This window comes from Palaemon carinicauda, chromosome 39 (assembly GCF_036898095.1).
Source record: "Palaemon carinicauda isolate YSFRI2023 chromosome 39, ASM3689809v2, whole genome shotgun sequence".
Taxonomy (NCBI): Eukaryota; Metazoa; Arthropoda; class Malacostraca; order Decapoda; family Palaemonidae; genus Palaemon; species Palaemon carinicauda.
Window position 1 is genome coordinate 67400010 of NC_090763.1, and position 26845 is coordinate 67426854.

The 26845-nt window shown below is 50.8% G+C and overlaps 1 protein-coding gene across 1 annotated transcript in view; it reads right to left on the reverse strand.

Moving 5' to 3' along the window:
* Pym (partner of Y14 and mago) overlaps positions 1-26845 on the reverse strand; it is an 89214-nt gene that overhangs the window by 50548 nt on the left and 11821 nt on the right. Inside the window, exon 2 of the mRNA XM_068363020.1 lies at positions 17640-17736. Coding sequence (XP_068219121.1) covers positions 17640-17736 — 97 coding nt within the window. The remainder of the gene's footprint in view (positions 1-17639; positions 17737-26845) is intronic.

The window sequence follows — 26845 nt, forward strand, 5'->3', positions numbered from 1 at the left end:
AATTCAGTTTCACAAACCTCATGTTAAATACTGTAATGTCCTGTAATTTATAACTTAAGATATCAGAAAAAATAATATATGGAAAATAGCGCAAGAGTAAGACATACAGTAATTTGATAAAAAGTATGCAAGTATTTACAGCAGTCATAAAGATTATACAAAATATTGTTCTGCATTGTACAGTAATATACATGCAACGTAATTAATTGATTATCAAAGTGACGTGTCATCAAATTTGTGCAAAAAATAATCTGATCACACACAATATTTGATAAAAAGAGATTCTCTCATTTTACTAACCTCATACACAGCAAAGAAGCATTTGCTTCCAGCTTGACAAAAAATGTTTAGAGGGGTCCATCACTGTAAATCGTACTTGTCTTATAACAACTGATGTCTGATATTTAACAAAATATGCTAAGGGATACGTCCTTTATCAAAAATTTACAGTACTGATTATGGCAACTCATCCATGACTGCATCAACATTTATTTTCATCCTGTTATACAAATACTTTATCATAAAACATACCAATACTAGTCTCTGTTTTCGCTCTCAAGGTTACATAATAAAAAACTAACATCACACAATAAAACAAAAAAATTTATAAAATTGATTGCTTTTCTTAGTAATTGTAATAACCAAGAACGAAGAATAACGACAATGTAACAAATAAACAAGGATATAGTCTAAATCGAAGCCTCTGAGGCGAGTACAAACTAACAGACTAAATCGCTAAACTTTAATTCGCTATTCTTTAAATCGCTATTCTTCGTAGGTCCAAATTGGACTTGCAATCAAATAAATACCATAGTAAAAACTAATAAAAATTAATGATAACACAAAAAGGCCATAAAACGTAAGTGATATAACCTAGATGACAGAGTACCAGATGGGCAAAAATAACTAGAATATTTACCGAAGCGAACATAACCCAAAATGGCTGCCGATACCTCGGCAGGACAATCGCTTCTAAAACTAAAAACCACCATATTGGAAACAGAACAAATGCCCGGTACTGTCAAAAGCTGCCAAAACAAACTATGGTACTTAACATTGGTAAGGGTGAAGTAGCAACGTCAGTCATGTTGAAATAACGAGAAACTCTTCGAAAATACACTGTGCCCAAAAAACTCAACTTGTATGCAAGTTCCAAATCAGAAGGATGACCTGGTGAGCGCGAGTGGTAGGTGTCGGTAGGGTAACCCAACTGTATTCTCTAGGGCCTGTCACGGCCCTCCCTCTTTGATGAAGGGATTATCTAAATGGAAGACAGCCTGTGAATAGTGTTTTACAAACGCCCTTGTTAGATATACGACACCAACAAGGTGCTCGCGCGAGGGTTGTAACCTCTGCATTCCATGCTTTTAATTTTCTCTGGTATATTTGGAAGATTTATATCAGAAAAAGTACAAAGAAGGACTTTTCGCCGGCCATCACAGGTCTCTCCCCAAAAATAGATTTTTCCTTCGTCAAAATCCCTTTTATCATAAAACATACCAGATTCACTTACCTTGTAAACTCTGATGGAAACATGACAAATTCGGAGATAATTTGTAGTTTTCCTAACTATACAAACCTTAGCTATCTAATAGGGGTTATTACTTTCGGCGTAGCTGAAATGACACGCCATTAGAATTTTAACGAGGGTTTACTACCCCACCGCTAGTTAGCGGGGGGGTAGGGGGGGTAGCTTGCTACCCTCCCCCTCACACACACCTGTGCTTGAGCTCACTTTACTTGGAGGTAGGACTTCAAGGGGGATAGGGCTGGCGGGCAAGTTTGATTAAATAGCTAAGGTTTGTATAGTTAGGAAAAATACAAATTATCTCCGAATTTGTCATTTGTTCCGTAACTGACATACAAACCACGCTATTTAATAGGGGTGACTCACCCATTAGGAAGGGTGGAAAGTCCCTGCCAGTACTGGCTTTTGGCTTTGCCCGGGGACTCATTATTTGAGTGTGTCCGCACTCAGCAATAAGGAGTCCCTGCGCCTCGCTAGAACCTTGCTACGCAAGGACTCTGGCCTATGCAAGCTGTGTGTGAAGATATAATAAAGTGTGACTCGTCCTAGGAAGTTGACCTGTAGTCCTTTAGATGGAAACTTTAGGCTAGGACTCTCCCAATATCACCTCGTCAGGGTATGGGGACGTGACAGTATTATCTTAATACTAGGAACACAAGGAAACATGACAAATTCGGAGATAATTTGTATTTTTCCTAACCATACAAACCTTAGCTATTTTCATTGGGTTTACCTTTTAGTGTAGCTAAAATGACGAGCCAATAGTTTTTAACGAGGGTTAATTACCCCCCCCCGCTAGTTAGCGGGGGTAGGGGAAGGGATAGCTTGCTACCCCTCCCCCCCCACACACCGGTGATTTGCTTCACTTCACTTAGAGGTAGGACTTGACTTGGGGGCCAGGGCTGGCTGGCAAATATGTGTAAATAGCTAAGGTTTGTATGGTTAGGAAAAATACACATTATCTCCGAATTTGTCATTTGTTCCGTAACCGAAATACAAACCACGCTATGTACATTGGGTGACTTACCCCTTAGGAAGGGTGGAAAGTCCCCAGCCTTACTGACTTCGGCTTTGCCCGGGGACTCCATCCTTCAGTGAGTAGCACTTGAGAGAAGGAGCCCCTGCACCTCACAAGTTCCTTGCATCGCCAGGAACGAGTGGCCTACATAAGTTGTGTGTGGAGGAAGGTGTGACTCATCCTATGAAGTTGACCTTGAGACCTTTAGATAGGAATCTAGGATAGGACGTTCCCAATACCACCTCGTCAGGGTATGGGGGACGCAACAGTATTAAGCTTAATACTAGGAGCACAAGGAAGCATGGGTTACCTGCAGAGGTCGAGGTCAGCTATGCGAGGACCAGGATGCTGCTTCCCCAAGAGAGGGGAGAATGAAGAAAGAAGTAAGGGTCAGGCATACTCTTTCATTCACACAGACTAAAACCGGGTAACAACGCCCTCAACCTACTGCTACTTGTTCATAAAGGAGCCTGAGGTTAGACCAGCTGTTGTGCAGCCACCACAGGGCCGATAGAAAACGTATCGAGGCTCCTGTGGGTCACGTCCTGCAGGTAGTGGGCTGTGAAGGTCGTCTGACGCTTCCAGACCCCAGCTTGAAGCACCTGCGTCACAGAGAAGTTTCTCTTGAAGGCCAGGGACGTAGCAACACCCCTGACATCGTGTGCCCTAGGGCGACGTGACGGAGGAGGGTCTGGATTCAAGGCATGGTAGATAACCCTTCGAATCCAAGCTGAGATGGTGTTCCTGGTGACCCTCCTCTTCGTCCTGCCTGTGCTCACAAACAATGCTCGCACTTGAGGACGAACTGCAGCTGTTCTCTTCAAGTAGTACCTCAGACACCTCACTGGACATAGTAGCAGCTGGTCTGGGTCACTTGTTACAGAGTGGAGACTCGCGATCCTGAAAGAGTCGAACCGAGGATCCGGCACTCCAGGATTCTGAGTCTTGGCCACAAACTCAGGGACGAACCTGAACGTTACCTCCCCCCATCCCCTTGAATGGGCGATGTCATACGAGAGATAATGAAGTTCACTAACCCGCTTGGCCGAAGCCAAAGCGAGCAGGAAAGCCGTCTTCCAAGACAGGTGGCGATCGGAGGCCTGGCGTAATGGTTCGAAGGGAGGTCTCTTAAGAGCCCTGAGGACCCGAACCACGTTCCAAGGAGGAGGTCTCACTTCCGACTGGGGGCAGGTAAGCTCATAGCTACGTATGAGTAGAGAGAGCTCCAGCGAGGAAGAAATGTCCACGCCCTTCAGCTTAAAGGCCAAGATTAAGGCTGAGCGATAGCCTTTCACCGCCGAGACAGAAAGGCGCATTTCCTCCCGCAGATATACGAGAAAGTCCGCTATTGCTGGTATAGTGGCATCGAGTGGAGAGATACCCCTCCCACGACACCAACCACAAAAGACTCCCCACTTCGCCTGGTAGACTCCCTCAGAGGACCTTCGCAGGTGCCAGACATTCTCTCCGCAACCTGTTGCGAAAAGCCTCTCTCCGTGAGGAGACGCTGGATAGTCTCCAGGCGTGAAGCCAAAGCGAGGCCACGGCCTTGTGAGGGACGTTGGAGTGGGGTTGTCTAAGAAGCTCGTGTCGTGGAGGAAGCTCCCTCGGAAGCTCTGTCAGGAGCTGCAGAAGATCCGGGAACCATTCCGAGTGATGCCATAGCGGAGCTACCAGAGTCATCGAACAGTTGACCGATAGTCTGGTCCTGTTGAGCACCCTTCTCATCAGACAGAACGGTGGGAAGGCGTACACGTCGATGTTGTCCCACCGTTGCTGGAAAGCATCTTGCCAGAGTGCCTTGGGGTCCAGGACTGGGGAGCAGTACAGAGGCAGCTTGAAATTCAACGCTGTCGCGAACAGGTCCACGGTCGGGGAACCCCACAAAGTCAGGACTTTGTTGGCTATCTGAGGATCCAAAGACCACTCGGTACTCACTATCTGCGAGGCCCTGCTCAGACTGTCGGCGAGCACATTCCTCTTGCCAGGAATGAAGCGAGCTGATAGTGTTATCGAGTGGACTTCGGTCCACCTCAGAATCTCTACTGCAAGATGGGATAGCTGCTGCGAAAAAGTGCCTCCCTGCTTGTTGATATACGCCACTACCGTGGTGTTGTCGCTCATCACCACCACGGAGTGACCCGCCAGGGTCTGTTGGAACTGTTGAAGAGCCAGAAAGACGGCCTTCAACTCTAGCAGGTTGATGTGCAGGCACTTTTCTGATTCTGACCAAAGGCCTGAGGTCCTCTGGTTCAGAACGTGCGCCCCCCCCACCCTTCTTTTGACGCGTCCGAAAACAGAGTCAATTCCGGGAGGAGGACGAGAAGACTCACTCCCTTCCGCAGGTTCTCGTCGACCAGCCACCACCGCAAGTCCGTCCGTTCCAAAGATCCTATCGGGATCAGAATGTCCGGGGAATCGGATCCTTGATTCCACCGGGACTTGAGCTGCCACTGCAGGGATCTCATCCTGAGGCGGCTGTTTGGAACCAGACGAGCCAGGGAGGACAGGTGACCTAAGAGACGCAACCACGATTGGGCGGGGAGCTCCTCTCGCCTGAGGAAGGGTTCCGCCACCCTCCTCAGCCTTGCTGTCCTATCGTCTGATGGAAAGGCTTTGTGGAGATTGGTGTCTATCAGCATGCCTAGATAAACCAGTCATTGGGACGGCTGCAGAGAGGACTTCTCGAGGTTTACCACGATCCCCAGATCCTGGCAAAGACCTAGAAGCTTGTCTCGGTGCCGAAGAAGGGTCGACTCCGAGTCTGCTAGGATCAGCCAGTCGTCCAGATAGCGAAGGAGACGAATGCCGTTCCTGTGCGCCCAAGATGAAATCAGGGTGAACACTCTGGTGAACACCTGAGGAGCTGTGGAGAGACCGAAACACAGCACCTTGAACTGGTATATCTTGTCGTCTAGGCAGAATCTCAAGTACTTCCCGGAAGACGGATGGATTGGAATCTGGAAGTACGCGTCCTTTAGATCCAGTGTGCACATGAAGTCTTGTGGTCTCACCGCAAGTCTGACCGTGTCCACTGTCTCCATGCTGAACCGGGTTTGCTTGACAAACCCGTTCAGAGCTGAGAGGTCGATGACAGGTCTCCAGCCTCCAGACGCCTTCTTTACAAGAAAGAGTCGACTGAAGAAGCCTGGGGAGCTGTCTTCGACCTCCTGGAGAGCACCCTTCTTGAGCATAGTCTCGACTTCGGCCCGAAGGGCCAGCCCCTTTGCCGATCCCGTGGCATAGGAGCTCAACGACACTGGATTCGCTGTCAGGGGAGGTTGAGATGTTGTGAACGCGACGCGATAGCCTTGGCCGATCACTGAAACCGTCCAAGCATCGGCCCCGTGTTGCTGCCACCTGCGGACGCAACGTTGAAGGCATCCCCCCACAGGTGGACACGCAGGGGGACTGCCACCCCTAGGGTTTGCGGCCGCGGACGCTCCCCCTAGGAGTCTTGCCTCCCCTGAAGGACTTGCCGCCCCTCTTGACCTTGGCTGGAAAGGGCTGGGGCTTATACACTACTTTCTTAACTGCCGGTGTCTGCTTCGGAGCCTTACGAGGCTGCTGCTGCTGTTGCGGCGGAGCTGGAGGCTTATAGGGCCGAGCTGTAAGGGCCCTATGGAGGAGGGAGTCCGTGCTAGATTTCCTCCACCTCTCAGCAGTTCGCTCCATATCCTGTGGCTCAAACAGATTCTCCCCAAGAAGGGAAGCATGTCTGAGCCTACAGACATCCACGGCGGGGACCTTCGAGTGGAATCTCTCGGTCACCGCATCGCGCCGCTTCAAAACAGAGTTGGCCCACAGGGTGGTGACCTGGTGAGCCAGGAACTCGATGGAGCGGGTGCCCGAGAGTAAGAAGGTCTCCAGGGCCTTCCTATTGGTCTCCTTAGACAAGTCCTCGGAGCGCAATAGGATGCCTGCATGGCGCACTTCGCGACCTTCTCATGGCTCAGGATCTCCGACGCCGAGAACGACACCTGCCGGGCAGAAAGCTTCTCGAGGGGAACTCCCTTAGCCAGCTTCTCCACGGAGTGATGGAGAGGAAGAGCGAGACTGGACTCGCCCAAGATCTCAAAATACCTCCTCTGCTAGAGACGAGGAGGATGGATGAGTTTGTTCCCGGCAGAGGAACGACTGGAGGAGGCAAGAATCGCGAGCTGGGCGTTGGCCCTGGCTCTGGCACTTTTCAGTCCCCGAGACCAGGGCAGAGCCGCACTGGACTTAGGGGCTTTCTGAACGTCGAACACTTTGTCCAAGACTGTGTCCTTGCCTTCTCGGGGGGCGATCACGGGGTCCATGAACCCGTTGAGTTGCCTCATCAGGATCAGGACCTGACAGAAGGCATGTTCAGATTCCTGCTGATCTCCTTGCGGGCTGGCAGCTAAGTCTCCTGTCCCCGGAATCTCTTCCTGGGGTGAAGCGTGGACGTTCCCCCGGGGACCCGCGGGTTCCTGGCGAATCCTTGAAGACGATTTCGGGATGGTCTTGGAGTCCTTGGGTTCCCTCCTGGAAGGGATATAGGTTCCCAACAAAGAGGTTCGAAGAGCCCCTTCCGCACGAGACGATTCTCCTCCATGAAGAGAAGGCTCCCCCCTTGGTGCTGAGGGGAAGACTATCGCTTCACTGGACTCACCCGAGGACGGAAAAGCCTCGTCCACGGGAGAAGGAGAAAACGCTTGCGCAGGGGAAGGGGCCTTCCCGACCGACCTCCTAGGAACCAACTTCTCCCTGGGGGAAGTCACCACGAAGTCCACTCCTCTCTTTCTCTTCAGCGTAGGTGAGGCAGCCGTTGGTTTGTTGCCCTAATCGGCGAGTGCTGGCTTCATTACCCTCACTAACGCCCGCATCAAAAGGACCAAACCAAGTCTGTTGTTCCACGGACACAGAGTCCGAAATCATCGCTGGAGGGAAAGGTATCGGGCGATCCTTCGGAGTGGACACCACTGGACCTGCCTGAAAAGGAAAGGGGGAAGAAAGATGCACTGACCTCTCTGAAGTGTCTTCCCTGTCCTGCACAACAGTCCTGCGTTTCAATGGCGGCGATCCAGAGCGCGGTCTGGGAACAAGCGTTCCTGCTGCTGTCACTGGCTGTGAAATTCGGCGCGAACGGTGGTCGCGCGTGCGCGCAGGCGAGTGGGCGCGAGGGCGTACAGGCGAACGAGCGCGTGAGCGAGCCAGTGAACGAATGCGTTGGCGCGATGGCGAGGGAACGTGTTGCCGCGTGGGCGAGTGAGAATGTTCCGAAGATCGCTGGCGACGTTGGAGAGCGAGGGAGAGCGATTGCGAGCAGGCGATCGGTGGTGCGCAGGCGAGCGATGGCGCGTTGGCGAGCGATAGCGCGTAGGTCGCGCAGGGGAACGATCGCGCGAAGGCAAACGATCGCGCGAAGGCAAACGATCGCGCGAAGGCGAGCTAGCAGAGGGCGAACCATGTCCTTCCAGAACCTCTGGGCGACGGCGCGTTGGAGAACGCATGCGCGCAGGCGATAGGTCACGCGGGCGATCCGGAGATCGCCGATGTTCAGGTGATCGCTGACGCGTAGGAGAACGCTGACGAGCAGGCGATTGTTGAATCGTCTGTGATCGCTGGCGAGCAAGAGGGCGACGCGTGGAATCCTGTGAAGGAACAGTCGGCGCGGTGCGTTCACGAACAGGAACAGGAAGCGCGTAGGCGCGTGGGCGAACATGTGCTTTAGAAACTCGCGCTGGAGAACGTGGGCGATGTTGTGCAAGAACAAGCTGAGGATCGCGAGAGCGCTCAGGAGACTGATGGCGCGCAGGGTGCACAACAGGAACTGCAGGATATTCGGAGACCACAGGGGAGCGCTGGCGAGCAGAAGGGCGATGATCCTCAGAAGAGTGCTGACGAACAGGAGAGCGCTGACGAACAGGAGAGCGCTGACGATCAGAAGAGCGCTGACGAGCAGGAGAGCGCCTGTGCGCTAACACTGCAGAAGGGCGAGCAGGGGAACGCTGGCGCGCTGGGCGCTCTTCAAGAACAACAGGTTGAAGGATGTCCTCAGGAGAGCGCTGGCGAGAAGAAGGGCGAACATCAGGAGAGCGCTGGCGAACAGGAGATCACTGACGAACAGGTGAGCACTGACGAGCAGGAGAGCGCCTGTGCGCTAGCACTGCACGTGTAAGGGAAGAATCCCTTTGCCCCGAGGGGACCGTTGCCCGTCGGGTGACGAGGTCAGGTTGCTGAACATCTGCCCCAGAAGGTAAAGGTCTAGCAGGCGTAGGAGACCGATCCCCAGAGAGGTCTAATGAAGCTGGAGCTGCAGGCTGTTTACGGCGAGGAGAGTCCCCTTCAGAGGAAGAAGATCCAAAAAGGCGCCTCTTAACACCCTTATAAAGAGACGGGAGGCCCTTGCGACGCAGCGGACGGTGAGCCTTACGGCGAAGGCGGCCACGAGGAAGATCGTCAGGACCATCAGTCCTCCGAAGGGGAGTCTCAGTCAAGGCACTCCCCTTAGAGGGAAGCTGGACAGCAGAAGAGCCCGTAAGACTCCCTTCCCCCTTCGAAGGATGTACGGAAGGGGGAGGAGAGCCGTCAGCACCAAAATCCCCAACTGCACCTGCAGAGGATTGCCCCGCCCCGTCGGAGGCCTCTGCCACCACGACGTCGACGATAGACAAAGGGTCTACCTCTGCTATCACCGGCGACTGCTTAACGGCGGCCCCCAACTGGACAAGGTCAATCAGGGCAACCCTGGAGGGCAAGCCCTTAAGCCCCAGGGAAGCCCAAATCTGTAAAAGATCATCATTAGACAGTGATTCATCAATAACCTCCCCCGGAGGAGGAGGAGGAACCGCCCCGCTATGGGAGGCGACGCCCTCTCCCCCCACCCAAGGTCGGGAAACAGAACTAGGGCCTGTGCTCCCACTTCGCCGACTCTCCTTAGGAGCCGAACGAGGGGGAGCTTCGGAGGAGGTTTGGGCGGCGAAAGAAGAGTCCCGAGAACCTTCCTCCTTCAAGGCAACCCCGGAAGGAGAACGGTCTCTCTTGGACTTCTTCTTACGCCGGCGGCCAAACCTCTCCCACTGGGAGGCAGACCACTCCCTGCACTCACTACACATATTTTCCTGATCACACTGTCGGCCTCGACACTGCGGGCAAAGGGTGTGAGGATCCGCGTCCGTGGCCGACATAAAGGTACCACAAGGGCGGCCGGCAATTCCAGGGCACGTACGCATAGTAATAATAAAGGTGGTCAACTTCTAACACACACACACAACTGAAAGAAAAAGCAGAAAAAAGATTAAAGGCTGTCAACGAGGACGATGGACAGACACGTCTGTTCATCGCCGGAGCCAAAAGTGAAGTGAAGCAAATCACCGGTGTGTGGGGGGGGAGGGGTAGCAAGCTATCCCTTCCCCTACCCCCGCTAACTAGCGGGGGGGTAATTAACCCTCGTTAAAAACTATTGGCTCGTCAATTCAGCTACGCTAAAAGGTAAACCCAATGTAAATAGCGTGGTTTGTATTTCGGTTACGGAACAAATGGTTTACCTGCAGTGGTTTGAGGTCAGCTGTGCAGAGAACCCAGGATGCTGCTTTCCCCAAGAGAAGGGAGGATGAAGAAAAGAATAAGGGCCAGACAAACCTTTTCATTCATGCAGACTAAGACCGGGTAACAATGCCTTCAACCTTCTGCTACTTGTCCACTAAGGAGCCCGAGGTTTTAAACCAGCTGTTGTGCAGCGACCACAGGGCCGATAGAAAACGTATCGAGCCTCCAGTGGGTCACGTCTTGCAGGTAGTGGGCTGTGAAGGTCGTCTGACGCTTCCACACCCCAGCTTGAAGAACCTGCGTCACTGAGGAATTCTTCTTGAAGGCCAGGGACGTAGCTACGCCCCTGATATCATGTGCTCTAGGGCGACCTGACGGAGGAGGGTCTGGATTCAGGGACAGATGGATCACCCTACGAATCCATGCCGAGATGGTGTTCTTGGTGACCCTCCTCTTAGTCCTCCCAGTGCTAACAAACAATGCTTGCACCTGAGGACGGACTGCAGCCGTTCTTTTGAGATATAGCCTCAGCCTCCTTACTGGGCACAGTAGGAGATGGTCTGGATCATCTGTTACAGAACGAAGACTCGAAATCTGGAAGGAGTCGAAGCGAGGGTCCGGCACCCCCGGATTTTGAGTCTTAGCAATAAACTCAGGGACGAATTTGAACGTTACCTTCCCCCCATCCCCTTGAATGGGCAATGTCATATGAGAGACCATGAAGTTCACTGACTCGCTTGGCCGAAGCCAAAGCTAGTAGGAACACCGTCTTCCAAGTTAGATGGCGATCTGAAGCCTGGCGTAATGGTTCATAGGGAGGTCTCTTAAGAGACCTGAAAACTCAAACCTCGTTCCATGGAGGAGGTCTCACTTCCAACTGAGGGCAGGTAAGTTCATAACTTCGTATGAGTAGGGAAAGTTCCAGCGAGGAACAAATGTCCATTCCTTTGAGCCTGAAGGCTAGACTTAAGGCTGAGCGATAGCCTTTCACCGCCGAGACTGAAAGGCGCATTTCTTCCCGCAAATACATGAGGAACTCCGCTATTGTTGGAATAGTGGCATCGAGTGGAGAGATACCCCTTCCACGACACCAACCACAGAAGACTTTCCACTTTGCCTGGTAGAAAGATGCGGATGATTTTCCCAGTTGTCCAGACATGCTAATCGCAACTTGTTGCGAAAATCCTCTCTCAGCGAGGAGATGCTGGATAGTCTCCAGGCGTGAAGTCTTAGCGAAGCTACAGCTTTGTGGAAGATGTTGGCATGTGGTTGTCTGAGTAGATCGTGCCGTGGAGGAAGTTCTCTCGGAAGCTCCGTTAGGAGCTGCAGAAGGTCCGGAAACCATTCCGTGTGATGCCATAGTGGAGCTATGAGGGTCGTTGAGAGATTGACCGATATTCTGGTCTTGTTGAGCACCCTCCTCATCAGACAGAACGGGGGAAAGGCGTACACGTCGATGTTGTCCCACCGTTGTTGGAAGGCATCTTGCCAGAGCGCCTTGGGATCCGGGACTGGGAAGCAGTATAGTGGAAGATTGAAGTTCAGCGCTGTCGCGAACAGATCCACAGTCGGAGAACCCCACAAAGTCAGGACTTTGTTGGCTACTAGATGATCCAAAGACCACTCGGTACTCACTATCTGAGACGCTCTGCTCAGACAGTCGGCGAACACATTCCTCTTGCCAGGAATGAAACGTGCCGATAGTGGAATCGAGTGGACTTCGGTCCATCTCAGTATCTCTACTGCAAGATGGGATAGCTGCCTCGAAAAGGTACCTCCTTGCTTGTTGATGTAAGCCACTACTGTGGTGTTGTCGCTCATCACCACTACAGAGTGACCCGCCAGGCATTGTTGGAACTGTTGAAGGGCCAATAAAACGGCCTTCATCTCTAGAAGATTTATATGGAGGCACTTTTCTGATTCTGACCACAGGCCTGAGGTCCTGTGGTGTAGAACGTGGGCCCCCCACCCTTTCTTTGAGGCGTTCGAAAACAGCATCAAATCCGGGGGGAGGACGAGAAGATCCACTCCTCTTCGTAGGTTCTCGTCTGTCACCCACCACTGGAGGTCCGTCCGTTCCGCAGGTCCCATAGGGATCATAACATCCGGGGAATCGTAACCTTGATTCCACCGGGACTTGAGTCACCATTGGAGGGATCTCATCCTGAGGCGACCGTTGGGAACTAGACGAGCCAAAGATGAGAGGTGACCGAGGAGACGTAACCACGATTGGGCTGGAAGCTCTTCTCGTCTGAGAAAAGGACTTGCAACCTTCCTCAGCCTTGCTATCCTGTCGTCTGATGGGAAGGCTTTGTGGAGATTGGTATCTATAATCATGCCTAGGTATACCAGTCTTTGAGTGGGGAGCAGAGAGGACTTCTCGAGATTTACCATGATCCCCAGATCCTGGCAAAGTCTCAGAAGTTTGTCTCGTTGTTGAAGAAGGGATGACTCTGAGTCTGCTAGGATGAGCCAGTCGTCCAGATAACGGAGGAGACGGATGCCGATCCTGTGTGCCCACAACGATATTAGGGTGAACACTCTGGTGAAAACCTGTGGTGCTGTGGAGAGACCGAAACACAGCACCTTGAACTGGTACTCCTTGTTGTCTAGGCTGAATCTTAAGTACTTCCTTGAAGACGGATGGATTGGGATCTGGAATTACGCGTCCTTCAGATCCAGTGTGCAACTGAAATCTTGAGATCTCACTGCAAGTCTGACCGTGTCTGCGGTCTCCATGCTGAACGGAGTTTGCTTGACAAACTTGTTCAGAGCCGAGAGGTCGATGACTGGTCTCCAGCCTCCAAACGCCTTCTTTACAAGAAAGAGTCGACTGAAGAAACCTGGGGACCCGTCGAGGACCTCCTGGAGAGCGCCCTTCTTCAACATGGTTTGGACTTCTGCCTGAAGGGCCTGCCCCCTTGCTGATCTCATGGCAAGGGAGCTCAATGACACTGGATTCGTCGTCAGGGGAGGTAGAGATGTTGTGAACGGGACGCGATATCCCTGACTGATTAAGGAAATCGTCCAGGAATTGGCCCCGAGTTGCTGCCACCTGTCTACGCAACTTTGAAGGCATCCCCCCACTGGTGGACATGCAAGGGGACTGCCAATCCTAGCATTTGTGGCCTCGGCTGCTCCCTCTAGGATTCTTCCCTCCCCTGGAGGGCTTCTTGCCTTTCCTGTCCTTAACAGGAAAGGGCTTGGACACCACTGTCTTCGCTGCCGTTGTCGGTTTCGTGGTCTTGGTAGGACGGGGCTGCTGGGGTGCTGGAGGTTTATAGGGCTTGGATGTCAAAGCCCTATGTAGGAGGGAGTCTTGGTGGGACTTCCTCCACCTCTCAGCGGCATGCTCCACGTCCTTAGGCTCAAACAGGTTCGTTCCCATCACGTAAGAATGTCTGAGCCTGCTGATCTCAGTGCTAGGGACCTTTTGATGGAACCTCTCAGACGCCGCATCCCAACGTTTCAGGATGGTGTTTGCCCACAAGTTCGAGACTTGGTGGGTCAGAAACTCGATCGTGCGAGTGCCTGAGAGTAAAAAGGTGACCATAGCTTTCCTGGTACGTTCTTTGGATAAATCCCCCGAACGTATCAGGATACCTAAGGTCCCTAACCAGATATCCAGCCACGAAGTGACCTGCATGGCACACTTCGCAACCTTCTCCTGATTAAGGATCTCAGTCGCTGAGAATGGGACCTGCCGGTTGGAGAGTCTCTCAAGAGGGACTCCCCTGGTAAGCTCTTCCAATGAATGATGAAGGGGAAGAGCTAAACAAGGCTCCTCTAAGATCTCGAAGTACCTCCTCTGCTGTACACGAGGAGGTGGGAGAAGCTTGTTGCCGGCACTAGATCGGCTAGAGGAGGCTAGCTCGGAGAGCTGGACTACAATCTTGTCCCTGGCACTCTTAACCCCTTGAGACCAGGGCAAAGCTGCACTGGCCTTAGAGGGTTTTTGAGTCCCAAACACTCGGTCCAAGACCGTGTCTTTGCCCTCTCGAGGAGGAATCTTTGGGTCTGCAAACCCATTGAGAGTCCTCATAAGGGTCAGAACCTGCCAAAATGCATGTTCTGACTCCTGCAGCTCTCCTCCTGAAGGACTACCAGCGAAGTCTCCTGTCCCCAAAGGCTCTTCTTGGGGAGACTCGCGGACGTTCTCCGAATGACTGGCTGGCTCCGGTCTAAGTCTTGACGAGGACTTTGGTACTGTCTTGGAGTCCTTCGACTCCCTCCTGGAAGGGATGCAGGACTCCAACAATGACGGAGGTAGGCTCTTCTCCGGCCCCCAACCCAAGAAGACTTTTCAGCGCGAGGTGGGGTTTCCCTTGTTGGTGCGATGGGGGAACGTCTCACCTCACGTGACTCCCCTGAGAACGGAAAATCCTCCTCCGAAGGGAAGGGAGAAAAAGTCTGGGGGGGAGGGGGCCTGCCCCAAAGGCTTATGAGGAGACAGCTTAGTCCTCGGAAAAGTCACCGCGTCCGAAACTCCTCTTTTTCTCTTCAGGGGAGTAGACGCCGCCAAGGATTTGTGTCCCAGTTCAGAGAGAACAGGCTTAAAAGCCTGCGTGACTCCTCTGATCAGTGCCCCAAACCAAGGATGCTGGCTGAAGGCTGCGCTGTCAGACACTCCCTCTGGAGGGACAGGGATCGACCGATCCCTGGGAGGAGTTTCCATAGGGGGGTTCGCCTGAAAAGAAAAAGCAGACAAAGAAGAAATGTCCCTGGACCTTTCTGGAACCTTCCCCCTACCGGCGAGCGCGCTGTTCTGCGCTTGCTGGGGGGGGGGGGAAATGTGGCGATGGCAACCTTGCCGCGCGTTGTCCTGCAGCCTCGTGCGTGGGAGGATATTGACGAGCGCGCGCTCGCGCAATGGGGAATACCCGGGGTCACGTGCGGGAGACTTGGCGCGCGCGCGAGGGCGATTGCGAGGGTGCGCGCGGGCGAGCGATGGCGCGTAGGAGCGTGCGCAGGAGACATCAGAGGGTGCGCAGGAAGCAGATTGCGTGCTCGCGCACGCTAGGGTGAATGTTCGCGCGCGCGCAGGATCAGGATGCAGAGCCCGTGCGGGCGAGGGATCGTGCGCTCTAGATGATGTCGTTGTGCGCACGCGCGCAGGAGAGATATCTCTTGCACGTGGGCGCGCAGCTGGATCCTGCGTACGTTGGCGCACATCAGGCTGGCGATGCATCACTGCTGTGGGAGATAGGCGTGGGCGCGCATTCTCGTGGGCGCGTGTAGGTGACTGCGCGCGATCGCGCGCTGGCGAGGGATGGCGCGCAGGTGAAGGCAGACGGCGCGTTGGCGAGTAGGGGAAGTCTTAAACTTCTCTACTGCACCCAGATCCGAAGATCGTGGGCGCGGAGAGCGCTGGCGTGCAGGAGAATGTTGGCGCGCATGGCGCGCAGCGGCGCGCTTTATCAAGAACATCGGCAACAGGTGCACGCTGGCGAGCTTTATCACGAACATTGGCAACAGGTGCGCGCTGGCGCGCTTTATCAGGAACGTTGGCAGCAGGTGCGCGCTGGTACGCAGGTGAGCGCTGGCGCTATATCAGCAACAGTAGGAGAGCGTCTGTGAACTAACTCCGAAACCTCAGAGAGGTCAGCTGAACGTTGGCGCGCATGCTTGGCATGGCGCATAAGGGACGTATGCGCTAATTTGCGCGTATGCTCTTGTTGCCCCGAAGGGACCGTTGCCTGTTTTATAAAAACAGGATTAGTTGGCGCCCACAGCGCATCAGCAGCCAGGAACGGCGACGGCAGGTCAGCAGGTCTGACGGGTGGAAGGTCGGCGTGCCCTTTGTAAGGACGACCTTCCACCGAAGGGGATCGCGAACGATCCGCAGAGAGGTCCAGGGTTGTAGCAGGAACAGTCGGAGATCGATGACAAGGCTCCTTTGCGGTGGACTGCGACGATGACGTTAAACCGAAGAGGCACCTCCTTACACCCTTGTGAGGTGAAGGAAGGCCTCTCCGGCGAAGAGGAAGGCGAGCCTTATGACGTATGCGCCCTCTGGGGGCCGTTGGGTCAGCAAGCTGACCATCAACAGTCCTCCGAAGAGGAGTCTCTGTGAGTGAACTCCCACGATGGGGAGAATCACCGGCAGGAGAGACTGTTGGACTTAGTTTCTCCCTCGAAGGTTGAGCAGAGGGAGAAACTGAGCCTTCAGCTACAGCAGGTTGAGCAGTTGCAGAGGTATTAGGAAATAACGCATCGGATACCTCTGCCACCACAACGTCGACGATAGACAGAGGATCAACCTCTGCCAAAGTTGGCAATTGCTTGACAGCGGCACCCAACCGGATGATGTCAAACAAGGCTTCCTTGGAGGGCGAACCCTCGAGCCCCAAGAAAGACCAAAGCTGGAATAAATCAGTTACATTAACATTAATATTTATATCCTCCCCCGGGGGAAGAGGTGGAGCTGCCTCGCTAGGGGAGGCAATGCCATCTCTCGAACCCCGAGATCAGGAAACAGAACCATGGTCTACGCTACCACTCGACAGTTTCTCGGAAGAAACCGATCGAGTGGGAGCTTCGGAGGAGGTTTCGGCAACGGAAGAAGAGTCCTTGGGTTTTTCTCCTTTCAAAGAAATCTTTGAAGGAGAAATATCCCGCCTGGACTTCTTCTTCCGTCGCCGAGAAAACCACTTCCACTGGGAGGTAGACCACTCCCTACACTCACCACACTTATTACTACTATCACACCGTTGGCCCCTACAGTAAGGACAAAGGGTGTGAGGGTCTGTCTCGACCGCCGACATTAATGTACCACAAGGGCGGTCGGGTAATCCAGGACATTTGTGCATGATCGCAGACGCCAACTTCACAAACAAACCTGTATGAGAGAAAGCAAAAAGACATTAATGGCTGTCAGAGAGGCGAGGGTGAGAGCGGACACATCCGACTACCACCCGAGCCGAGAGCAAAGTGAGCTCAAGCACAGGTGTGTGTGAGGGGGAGGGTAGCAAGCTATCCTCCCTACCCCCCCGTTAACTAGCGGTGGGGTAGTAAACCCTCGTTAAAAATCTAATGGCTCGTCATTTCAGCTACGCCGAAAGTAATAACCCCTATTAAATAGCATGGTTTGTATGTCAGTTACGGAACAAATCAATATCCAAACATATAACTAGAGTATCCAAACGAAAAACCAATCAAGCGAGTCATAAAACCAGAATTATTGTACTTCACCAAAGGGACAGCAATAATCAGTCAAAAAGCGAGGAGAATATCCAACCAATGTTACCGCTAGCGCCGGCAGGGAAGATATGAATACCGATGGAATGGTTTCTAGGTACGTCGCCAGAGGCGCACAGGTAGCACACCTGGCTATCCAATCGGCGACTGGCGCGAGTTTTGAATTTTTCTGCCGTGACGTCAGGGACGTAAGCTGTATATATAACCACCAGCTAAACTTTTCATTACTAAACATTTATGAAACACACTCTGATGACTAACATAACAGACACGGCATGAACCTATTCATTAACTATAAATCTTTTTCAAAATAGTTTGGCAACAACTAAAGAATAGTTCTACATCCATTAAATTGAGATATGACTTGAGAGTAAAACTTACAATGGCATCTCCTCCTGTGGAACGTAACCATCTTTCACCCTTCTGGCTTTCCGCCAAGTGCCATCAGGACGCTGTGAAGCTGGGATGAAACATTGCCCTGCAGTGGTAACAAAAAAGAGAGTTGTAGCAAAGTTATTCATGAATATTAATTAGCTTTGGCAAGATATTCCTGACTACATACTGTACTGAACAACCATTGCACAGGACACAGTACAGTACTGTATAAGCCACATTATTTCTTATAACTGAAAAACAGAGAGATCTTTAATGGTAGAAAATTTTGTCCACAAATCACAATTACAGTACAGTATTGCCAAAAACCTTTGTCTAGTGTACAAAATTGATGCAAAGTAATACTGATGTAAAACAAAAAATTTGCAAATAATTTTTATTTTTCCTAACCTTACAAACCTTGGGCTCTTTATACAAGAATTTTACTCCAGCAATGCTGAACTACCCATAAAACTTTAAACGAGGTAAAAAACCTCACCACTCATTAGCAAGGGGTAGACCAGCCACCCCGCACCTACACTCAACGGTGATATAATGTTACTTTTGATTGCAGGCAGGACTTACAGGGGGGATAGTTGATGGCATGCCAGTATGAATAAAGAGCTCAAGATCTGTGTGGTTAGGAAAAATACAAATTATTTCCAAATTTGTCATTTGTTTTGACACCCACTACAAATACTCTCGCTCTTTATATGAGACTTACCATTAGGTATGTGGAAGTCCTAACCAACTGGCTGATAACTTGACCCGCTGAGTGACTACGCACTTCACACAAGCTTAATAAAACTAACCTCTCCCCTCGTCAACTCTCGTGTATGAGTGGGAGGTGACGGCCATATGTGTGAGAACTAAACGCTGTGACTTAACCAGGTAGGAAATCTTCTAATGGAGCGCTCCGGTTACTTAACCTAGCCATTGCCTGACTACCCCTCGCTGGCAGGATGGGGACATAAAGTATATACAGTATCATATTTCAGGTTACACAAGGGATATGGTTTTACCTGCAGATGGAGGAGGCCAGCTTGCAGAGTTTTACAGGGGCTGTGGCCCAAGAGGGGGGAAGATGAAGGAAGAAGAGGCCAGTCACTCTACCATTCCTCTCAGACAAATACCAGGTAACGTCTGCCCTCAACCATCTGTTACTTGTCCAGCAAGGGAGCTGAGGTATCTCAAACCACATGTTGTGCAGCCATCACAGGACCTAGGCATTCAGGTTCCTGTGGGTTACATCTTGCAGGTAGTGGGCTGTGAAGGTTGTCTGACACTTCTAAAGATCAGCTTGAAGTACCTGCACCACAAATTAGTTCTTTTTTAAATGCTAGGGACATACTTCTACCCTAACATCATGAACTCTGGGTCTATGATCATGTGGTGGACAGTCTGGATTCAAGGCCAGATCTATGACCTGGCGAATCCAAAAGATCCTATTTTTGGTGACCCTCCTCTTGGCCCTGCCTGTGCTCCCGAAAAACTTGTTTACGCGCTTACGAGCTCCTGTAGATTGTTCAAGATAACGTCTCAGTACATAGTACATAGTAACAAATGATCTGGGTCAAAGGATAAAGTATGGAGACTTTAAATCCAGAAGGACTCCAAACTCTGGTCCGCTAAAGCCAGAGTCTTAGTCTTGGCAACAGACTCAGGGATGAAGTCAAGTGTTACTAGACCTCCATCTCCTGGCAAGGATATGTTGTAGAAGAGACCATGTCCTTCGCTGGCACTCACAGTGGAGGCCAAGACAAGAGGGAAAGAACCATTTTAAGAGTCAAGTCATGATCCGAGGACTGACTCACGGTATGCAGCACTCCTTTCCAGGAGCGAGTCCAAGAACTAAGCTCCAAGAAAGTGGTCTAACTTCTGATTGGGGACCAGTAAGCTCGACACTGAATGAAGAGGGTGAGCTCCGTTGAGAAAAAGTTAAGACTCCTTTCAAAGGAAAAACAAGGCTCAAAGCCGAGCGGCATTCTGTCACGGTCAAGACCCAGAAGGGTCTCTCCTCCCTGAGATATAGCAAGCTTTGCTATCCCGGGGAGAGAGACAGAGACAGAGCAGCGTGAGGCCTCTTCCACGAACTCAAGCTTAGCGGATAGACCACTTCACCTGAAGGGAGGCGAAAAACAACCTACAGGGTATCCAGCCATCCTTTTCGTTATTACTTGTGAAAAGCCTCTTTGAGAGAGAACACGTAGAATACCCTTCAGGTAAGAGGTTGTAAGGACATGACTGAATGTGGTGAATCCTTGAATGAGGTTATATGAGCAGGTTGGGAAAGGAGAGAACAGTTCTCTCAATATCTCTGTAGGCAAGAATAGATTGGACAGAGCAACTTTGTCTCTTTATTATTATTATTATTTGTTAAGCTACAAAACTAGTTAGAAAAGCAGGATGCTATAAGAACAGGGGCTCCAACAGGGAAAATAGACCAGTGAGGAAAGTAAACAAGGAAAAATAAAAACATTAAAATAAATATCTCCTATATAAACTTTTAAAAGCTTTAACAAAACAAGAGGAAGAGAAATATGATAGAATAGTGTGCCAGAGTGTACCCCCAAGCAAGAGAACTCTAACCCAAGACAATGGAAGCCCATGGTACAGAGGCTATGGCACTACCCAAGACTAGAGAACAATGGTTTGATTTTGATATGTCCTTCTCCTAGGGGAGCTGCTTAGGGTTGTGGTAGCCAATGCGGTAACGACCCTGACTGGTGAACGCCAGACCGGGGTTAGAGTCCAGCTCAAACTCGTTAGTTCCTTTGATCGCTACAACCTTACCATCCTTGTGAGCTAAGGATGGGGGGTTTGGGAGAGCCTATAGGTCTATCTGCTGAGTCATTAGCAGCCATTGCCTGGCTCTCCTTGATCCTAGCTTGGGTGGAGAGGGGGCTTGGGCGCTGATCATATGTATGTATGGTCAGTCTCTAGGGGCATTGATCTGCATGATAGGGCAATGTCACTGTCCCTTGCCTCTGCCATTCATGAGTGGCCTTTAAACCTTTAAATCATAGCTAAAGAGTCTCTTCTACCCTTACCAGGAAGAAAGTGGCCATTGAACAATTGCAATGCAGTAACCACTTGAGTGTAGATGAATAGTTTGGTAATCTCAGTATTATCAGGTGTATGAGGACAGAGGAGAATATGTAAATAATAGGCCAGACTATTTCTTGTGTATGTGTAGGCAAAGGGAAAATGAACCGTAACCAGAGAGAAGGATCCAATGTAATACTGTCTGGCCAGTCAAAAGACCCCATAACTCTCTAGCGGTAGTATCTCAACGGGTGGCTAGTGCCCTGGCCAACCGACTAACTACAGGTTATTAGCCTTTCTAAATGTGCCAGCTCTACATGGAGATTGCCGGAATTAATTCTAGCGGTTTTATCCTGAACGAGGTAAAGCCCCAATCTCAGATCTCAGTGTCAGAGAAACATCTCCACTGTGTCTGCTAGAATTTACCCACTCATCTACAAGGAAGGTGGATGCATTGGCATTGACCCCTGTTGCAACTAGAGTTAACACTTTAGGGGTCAAACATAGGTGAGAGCCTTGCACCCTGTACTAGTAAATCACTTCTCAAAGGATGACCCTAGTTACACATCCTCGGAGGATACCCTTCAAGTTATAACCAGAGATCAAAGTCACAGAATATCGAGTCACCTCGCGTGGAGGATTAGTTGTCCAAGTATAGGACCATAGGGTCTTCTTATTAGCCCCTACTTCTATGGCATCCTCCAACGTTAAGACGGGTGACAGGGATGTCCTTCCTACCGGAAGTGATCCCTATTCCACCAGCCTTTAGCGCCGGTGGTGCTATTGATTTCACTCCCTGAAGCGCGATCCTGCATGCTATAGCTCGCTCGTATCGTGACTCAGGGAAATGAGAGACAGGTTGTACAAGCAACCTCACCACCTGAAAACTAGTCTTCCCCTCCAATTCATCAGAAACTGGAACAGGTGTCCGAGAGTTATCGAGCTACCTGCTCAGCCAACTATCCAGTAGGGCACAGCCAGCAGCACCCGGAGATTATGTCTGTTGCCACACCCCGGAGAGTACGATGGTTCAATTATTATTATTATTATTATTACTTACTAAGCTACAACCCTATTTGGAAAAGCAGTATGCTATAAGCCCTGGGGCTCCAACAGGGAAAATAGCTCAGTGAGGAAAGGAAAAAAGGAAAATAAATTATTCTAAGAAGAGTAACAACAATAAATATCTCCTATATAAACTATAAAAACTTTAACAAAACAAAAGGAAGAGAAATAAGATAGGAGAGTGTGCTCGAGTGTACCCTCAAGCAAGAGAACTCTAACCCAAGACAGTGAAAGGCCATGGTACAGAGGCTATGGCACTACCCAAGACTAGAGAACAGTGGTTTGATTTTGGAGTGTCCTTCTCCTAGAAGAGCTGCTTACCATAGCTAAATGATCATCTGGCTCTCAAGGGAAAGGTCAACTCTCATCTGAGTGTCTGAGGGGTTACTTAGCAAGTAAATATTTCAAATTGATTGCTTTCAAGTCATGCAATCAGTTGCAAGCAACTGTCTCTGTAAAAAGCTGATGAAGTCTTTTCTTCCTTCGCTAGAATGGGAGTCGGTCATGTACGTCCACTTACGGACTGGTAAACACAAGAGTAACCAGTTATCTCTAGCAGATATCAGCATTACAATGAACCTCCCTAGTTGATCACTATCAAGCAAATGATTGTTTGCAAGCAACTACAGTACTTCCGAAAGCCAAGATTAAAACGTATCTTCAATCATCTTTGTCAGACAGGTAGTTGTGTGCTTAAATCTGGCTACAGACCAGTAAACACTAGCAGAAAATTTACCTCGTTAGAAGGTATATGCGTCTCCCAGATCTTATAGCAGGAATCCCTAATGACAGGTACCCTGGGGCAGGACAAAGATACCGGTGTGGCTCGAATGGTTTGTTGCCCTGAACTCGATTGGAGAACATCGATAAATGTTCGTGACGAGACCTCCTTCACCCTGATGATAGGTATTCCATAGAAAAGAGGAAAATATGTCTCTGATCTCTCCGATCCTGATTGGCAAAACTGGAATAATCTACGATTGTTCCCTCCCAAGAGTTCAGACTCATTGATGCAAAGTTTCAAAGTCTAAGTACCTCTAATGCTTAGAATTACAATTCGGAGATGTTAGGGAGGACTTGACGAGGATGAAGGAAGAGCCCACCTAAATGCAGACTACCTATACTGTATCTGGTTATAGAAATGTAGGGCTGGAGAACGTGCAGGTGCGCGCGATGGCGCATAGGAGCAGGCGGGGTCCGGTGGCGCATAGGAGATTGCTGGCGAGAAGGAGAAGAAGGAATCTTCCCTCCTGCGCCCAAATTCGAAGATCGTGGGCGCACAGGAGAACGCTGGCGCGCAGGCGAATGCTGGCGCGCAGGCGAACGCTGGCGCGCAGGCGAATGCTGGCGCATAGGAGAAGAGCGCTGGCGAGCAGGAGATCGTGGGCGCGCAGATGTGCGCTGGCATACAGGAGATCGCTGGTGCGCAGGTGAGCGCTGGCGAGCAGGAGAGCGCTGTCTCGTAGTCTCAGGAGCAGGAGATCGCTGGCGCGTTGTCCCTGCGCTGGCGCGCAATTGCACGCGGGCGCGCAGGGGATACCTGGCGCTTAAGGGACTTAGTCACAATGTGAGAAAGTCCCTTTTGCCCCGAAGGGACCGATGCCCGTTTGATAACGGGGTGTGTGGGCGCCCACAGCGCATCAGCGGCCAGGAACGGAGACGGCAGGTCAGCAGGTCTGGCAGGCGAAGGAGATCGCGAACGATCTGCAGAGAGGTCCAGGGATGCAGCTGTAACGGTCGGTACACGGTGTGGAGGATACTCTGCGGGGGACTGCGAAGGTGAAGAACCAAAGAGGCGCCTCCTAACACCCTTGTGGGGTGAAGGAAGGCCTCTACAGCGAAGAGGAGGGCGAGCTTTGCGTCTGATACATCCTCTGGGTGCAGCAGGCAGACCATCGGCAGTCCTCCGAAGAGGAGTCTCTGTTAGTGAATTCCCCCGAGGGGGAGAAACACCTGCAGGAGAGACTGTTGGACTTAGCTCCTCCTTTGAAGGATGTTCGGAGGGGGGAACTAAGCCTTCAGCTACATCAGCAACCGAAGCAGAGGTTTGACCTAACTCGTCAGAAGGCTCTGCCACAACAACGTCGACGATAGACAGAGGATCAACCTCTGCTAACGCCGGCGACTGTTTGACAGCAGCTCCCAACTTGATTATGTCAAACAGAGCTTCCTTGGAGGGCGAGCCCTGAAGCCCCAAGGAAGCCCAAAGCTGTAACAAATCATTGTTAGACACGTTATCATTAGAATTAAAATCCTCCCCCGCGGGAGGAGGAGGAGCTGCCTAGCTATGGGAGGCAACTCCCTCTCCCAAACCCCAAGATTGGTTAACAGAAATGCAGCCTACGCTACCACTCGACGGCCTCTCGGAAGAGACCGATCGAGTGGGAGCTTCGGAGGAGGTTTGGGCTACGGAGGAAGAGTCCTTGGGATTTTCTCTCTCCAAGGAAACCCTTGAAGGAGAAATATCCCGTTTGAACTTCTTCTTCCGACGCCGGGAAAACCTCTCCCACTGGGAGGTAGACCACTCCCTACACTCACCGCATACTTTATCTCAGTCACACCGTTGACCCCTACAAAAAGGACACAAGGTGTGAGGGTCCGTGTCGACCACCGACATATAAGTTCCACAAGCGCGGTCAGGTAGACCGGGACACTTCCGCATCGTAGAGGCCAACTTCCAAACACTCTGTCAAAAAGAAAAAGCAAACAAAGATCAATGGCTGTCAATGTAGGCGAGGGTGGGAATGGACACATCCGATCATCACCCGAGCCAAAAGCAAAGTGAGCTCATCACAGGTGTGGGGGGGGGGGTAACAAGCTACCCCTCCCTACCCCCCCCCCCCGCTAACTAGCGATGGGGGCAGTAAACCCTCGTTAAAATTCTAATGGCTCGTCATTTCAGCTACGCCGAAACTAATACCCATATTAAATAGCGTGGTTTGTATTTCAGTTACGGAACAAATCTGGGTTTGCTTTCCCACATGTGAGGGTTCTTTGCCCAAGCATGAAAAGAACAAGAATAATCCTCAGCACTCCCAGAGCAGATTGGTGAGTTGTCTAGTACTGTATGCTCCTAGAAGGAGGCACGACCTCGTATGGTGGCAAGCAAAGCTGAGAAAGGTTTTCCTATGCACTGACGCACAGCAGGAAAAACAAGCTCTTCCTCGTCAGGGGAGGAAAGCCTGAGGCGGGGTTCCGAAGGGCCTGGCCTCACAAAACTCCATGAGCTTTGATGTGCCCTACAGGCATGATGATGAGAGGCAGCGGCCGGAGGATCACCATATGGGGCAATAAGCCTGAAGGGTTATAGCCTACAAGACTTATCGATGGGAGAGGCGGTGAACGGAAGCGGTTGGCAGGCATTACCATCTGGGTGCTCCAAAGAGCTATAACAAGGCCGGCATGCAGGGTGATGAGCAGATGCAGGGTGATGCAGCTAAAGGCATGAGAAGCTCTAGTGGGCTCTGCAGGGTCACCCTCCCCAGTCTTGGAAGAGAAGACCGTGGTCAACCTCTGGGGAGGTGGATGTGTACTCCCTCTTTGCCCCTAACTGTAGCACCTATAAAAGCCCTTCCTTAGTGGGGTGACCCAAAATCCCCAAGGAAGGCCCAACAGAAAGAGACTCCTTACAGCTGAGGGTAACAACGCTTCGCTAGGGGAAGCGACGGAGTCCTCTAACTAAGGGTTATCCTGGGGTTAAACGGTAATCACTCTTACTTGTTCGTCCTTCAGAGGAGACCAAATGGGGAGGGAACAAGATAACGGAGTAAGAATTTCGGACTTCTTCACCTTAGAGGATGACCCTGAAGAGGAAGAATCCCTTTTGGACTTCTTCCATAGCTTACTGAACCTCACCCACTGTGAGGATGAGCACTCTCAAAACTCATCGCAAGGAGACTCCTGTGAGCAGGAGTGACATCTGCAAGCAGGACAAAGGTTATGAGGATCAGTCTCCACAGCCGACATGAAGGTGACGCAAGGGCGACATTCAACGCCAGGCCAAACCCGTATATTACCAACCTCAAAGATCACAGATACACAAATATAATTTACTTAGGTTAACAGGAAAGAAATGGCACGTCTGCACTCTACCTAAACCAAAAGCAAAAGAAACGTCATATCACCGGATGATCTACGCCAACCCCCCACCCCCTAATTAGCAGTGGGTTGTTATACCTCACTAAAAAGTTTTATGGCTAGTTTCAGCTTTTGCCAAAGTATATATCCTATAGTAGAGCAAAATGGTTTGTATTAGGTGTTGGAACAACTAATCATTTTGCGGTTATTTGCTTTAGGGGATTTGTCACGTAGATATCAAAAGAAGGGAACCAGGGGTCGTAGCCCTCAAGACAGTTAAGCACGCAGTGTTGCAAGTTACGTTGGGCTAAGATGCATTAGGTGAGGATATACTATATCTCTATGGTGTATATTCTGTGATTTTGAGTTGGGTTGTAAGTACTGTACCATACATCACACATGCAGTTCTTGATGTATTTCAGACCTGGATACACTTAAAGGCCGATTCACACGACCCGTTTTCTTTCCGACAGGCTCGCCGGCGGTTAAGCGGCGTCTAGGTTTCTTACGTGTATTCAAATGCAACTGTTCACACAGGCAGACGGCGGCCCTCGAACGTCAGCCGTCCGAGTCGGCTCGGCTTCTTTCCCAAGAAACCTCGGCCGGTTTGACGGCCGTTAGCCATCCGTCCCAACTAACGGGTTGATGTTGTTTCGTATTAACGAGGACCTGTACCGTACCTGTTCGTTTCGTGACCGACAACCTCGACTTTTCCTCATAGTATAGTCATAAAAATTAGAGTTAGGTTGTTGTTGACACCATGTCTGAGAGGTTAATTGAACTTGTTCAAGGGTATGAGGAGATGTTTGACATGGCAAACAAGATGTATAGAAATAATTTACATAAAGAAAAGATATGGAAAATGACTGTAGAGGCATTAAATAAAACACGTGGATTTTAATATTCTTGGCATGATGCATAAAGTATAATGAAGTTGCATAACTTATTTTATCAACACAGTTATCAACCAACATTTTTAAAGTGTCAAAATTATCGTGATTTACTCGGTCTTCACGTGACAAGTCTAA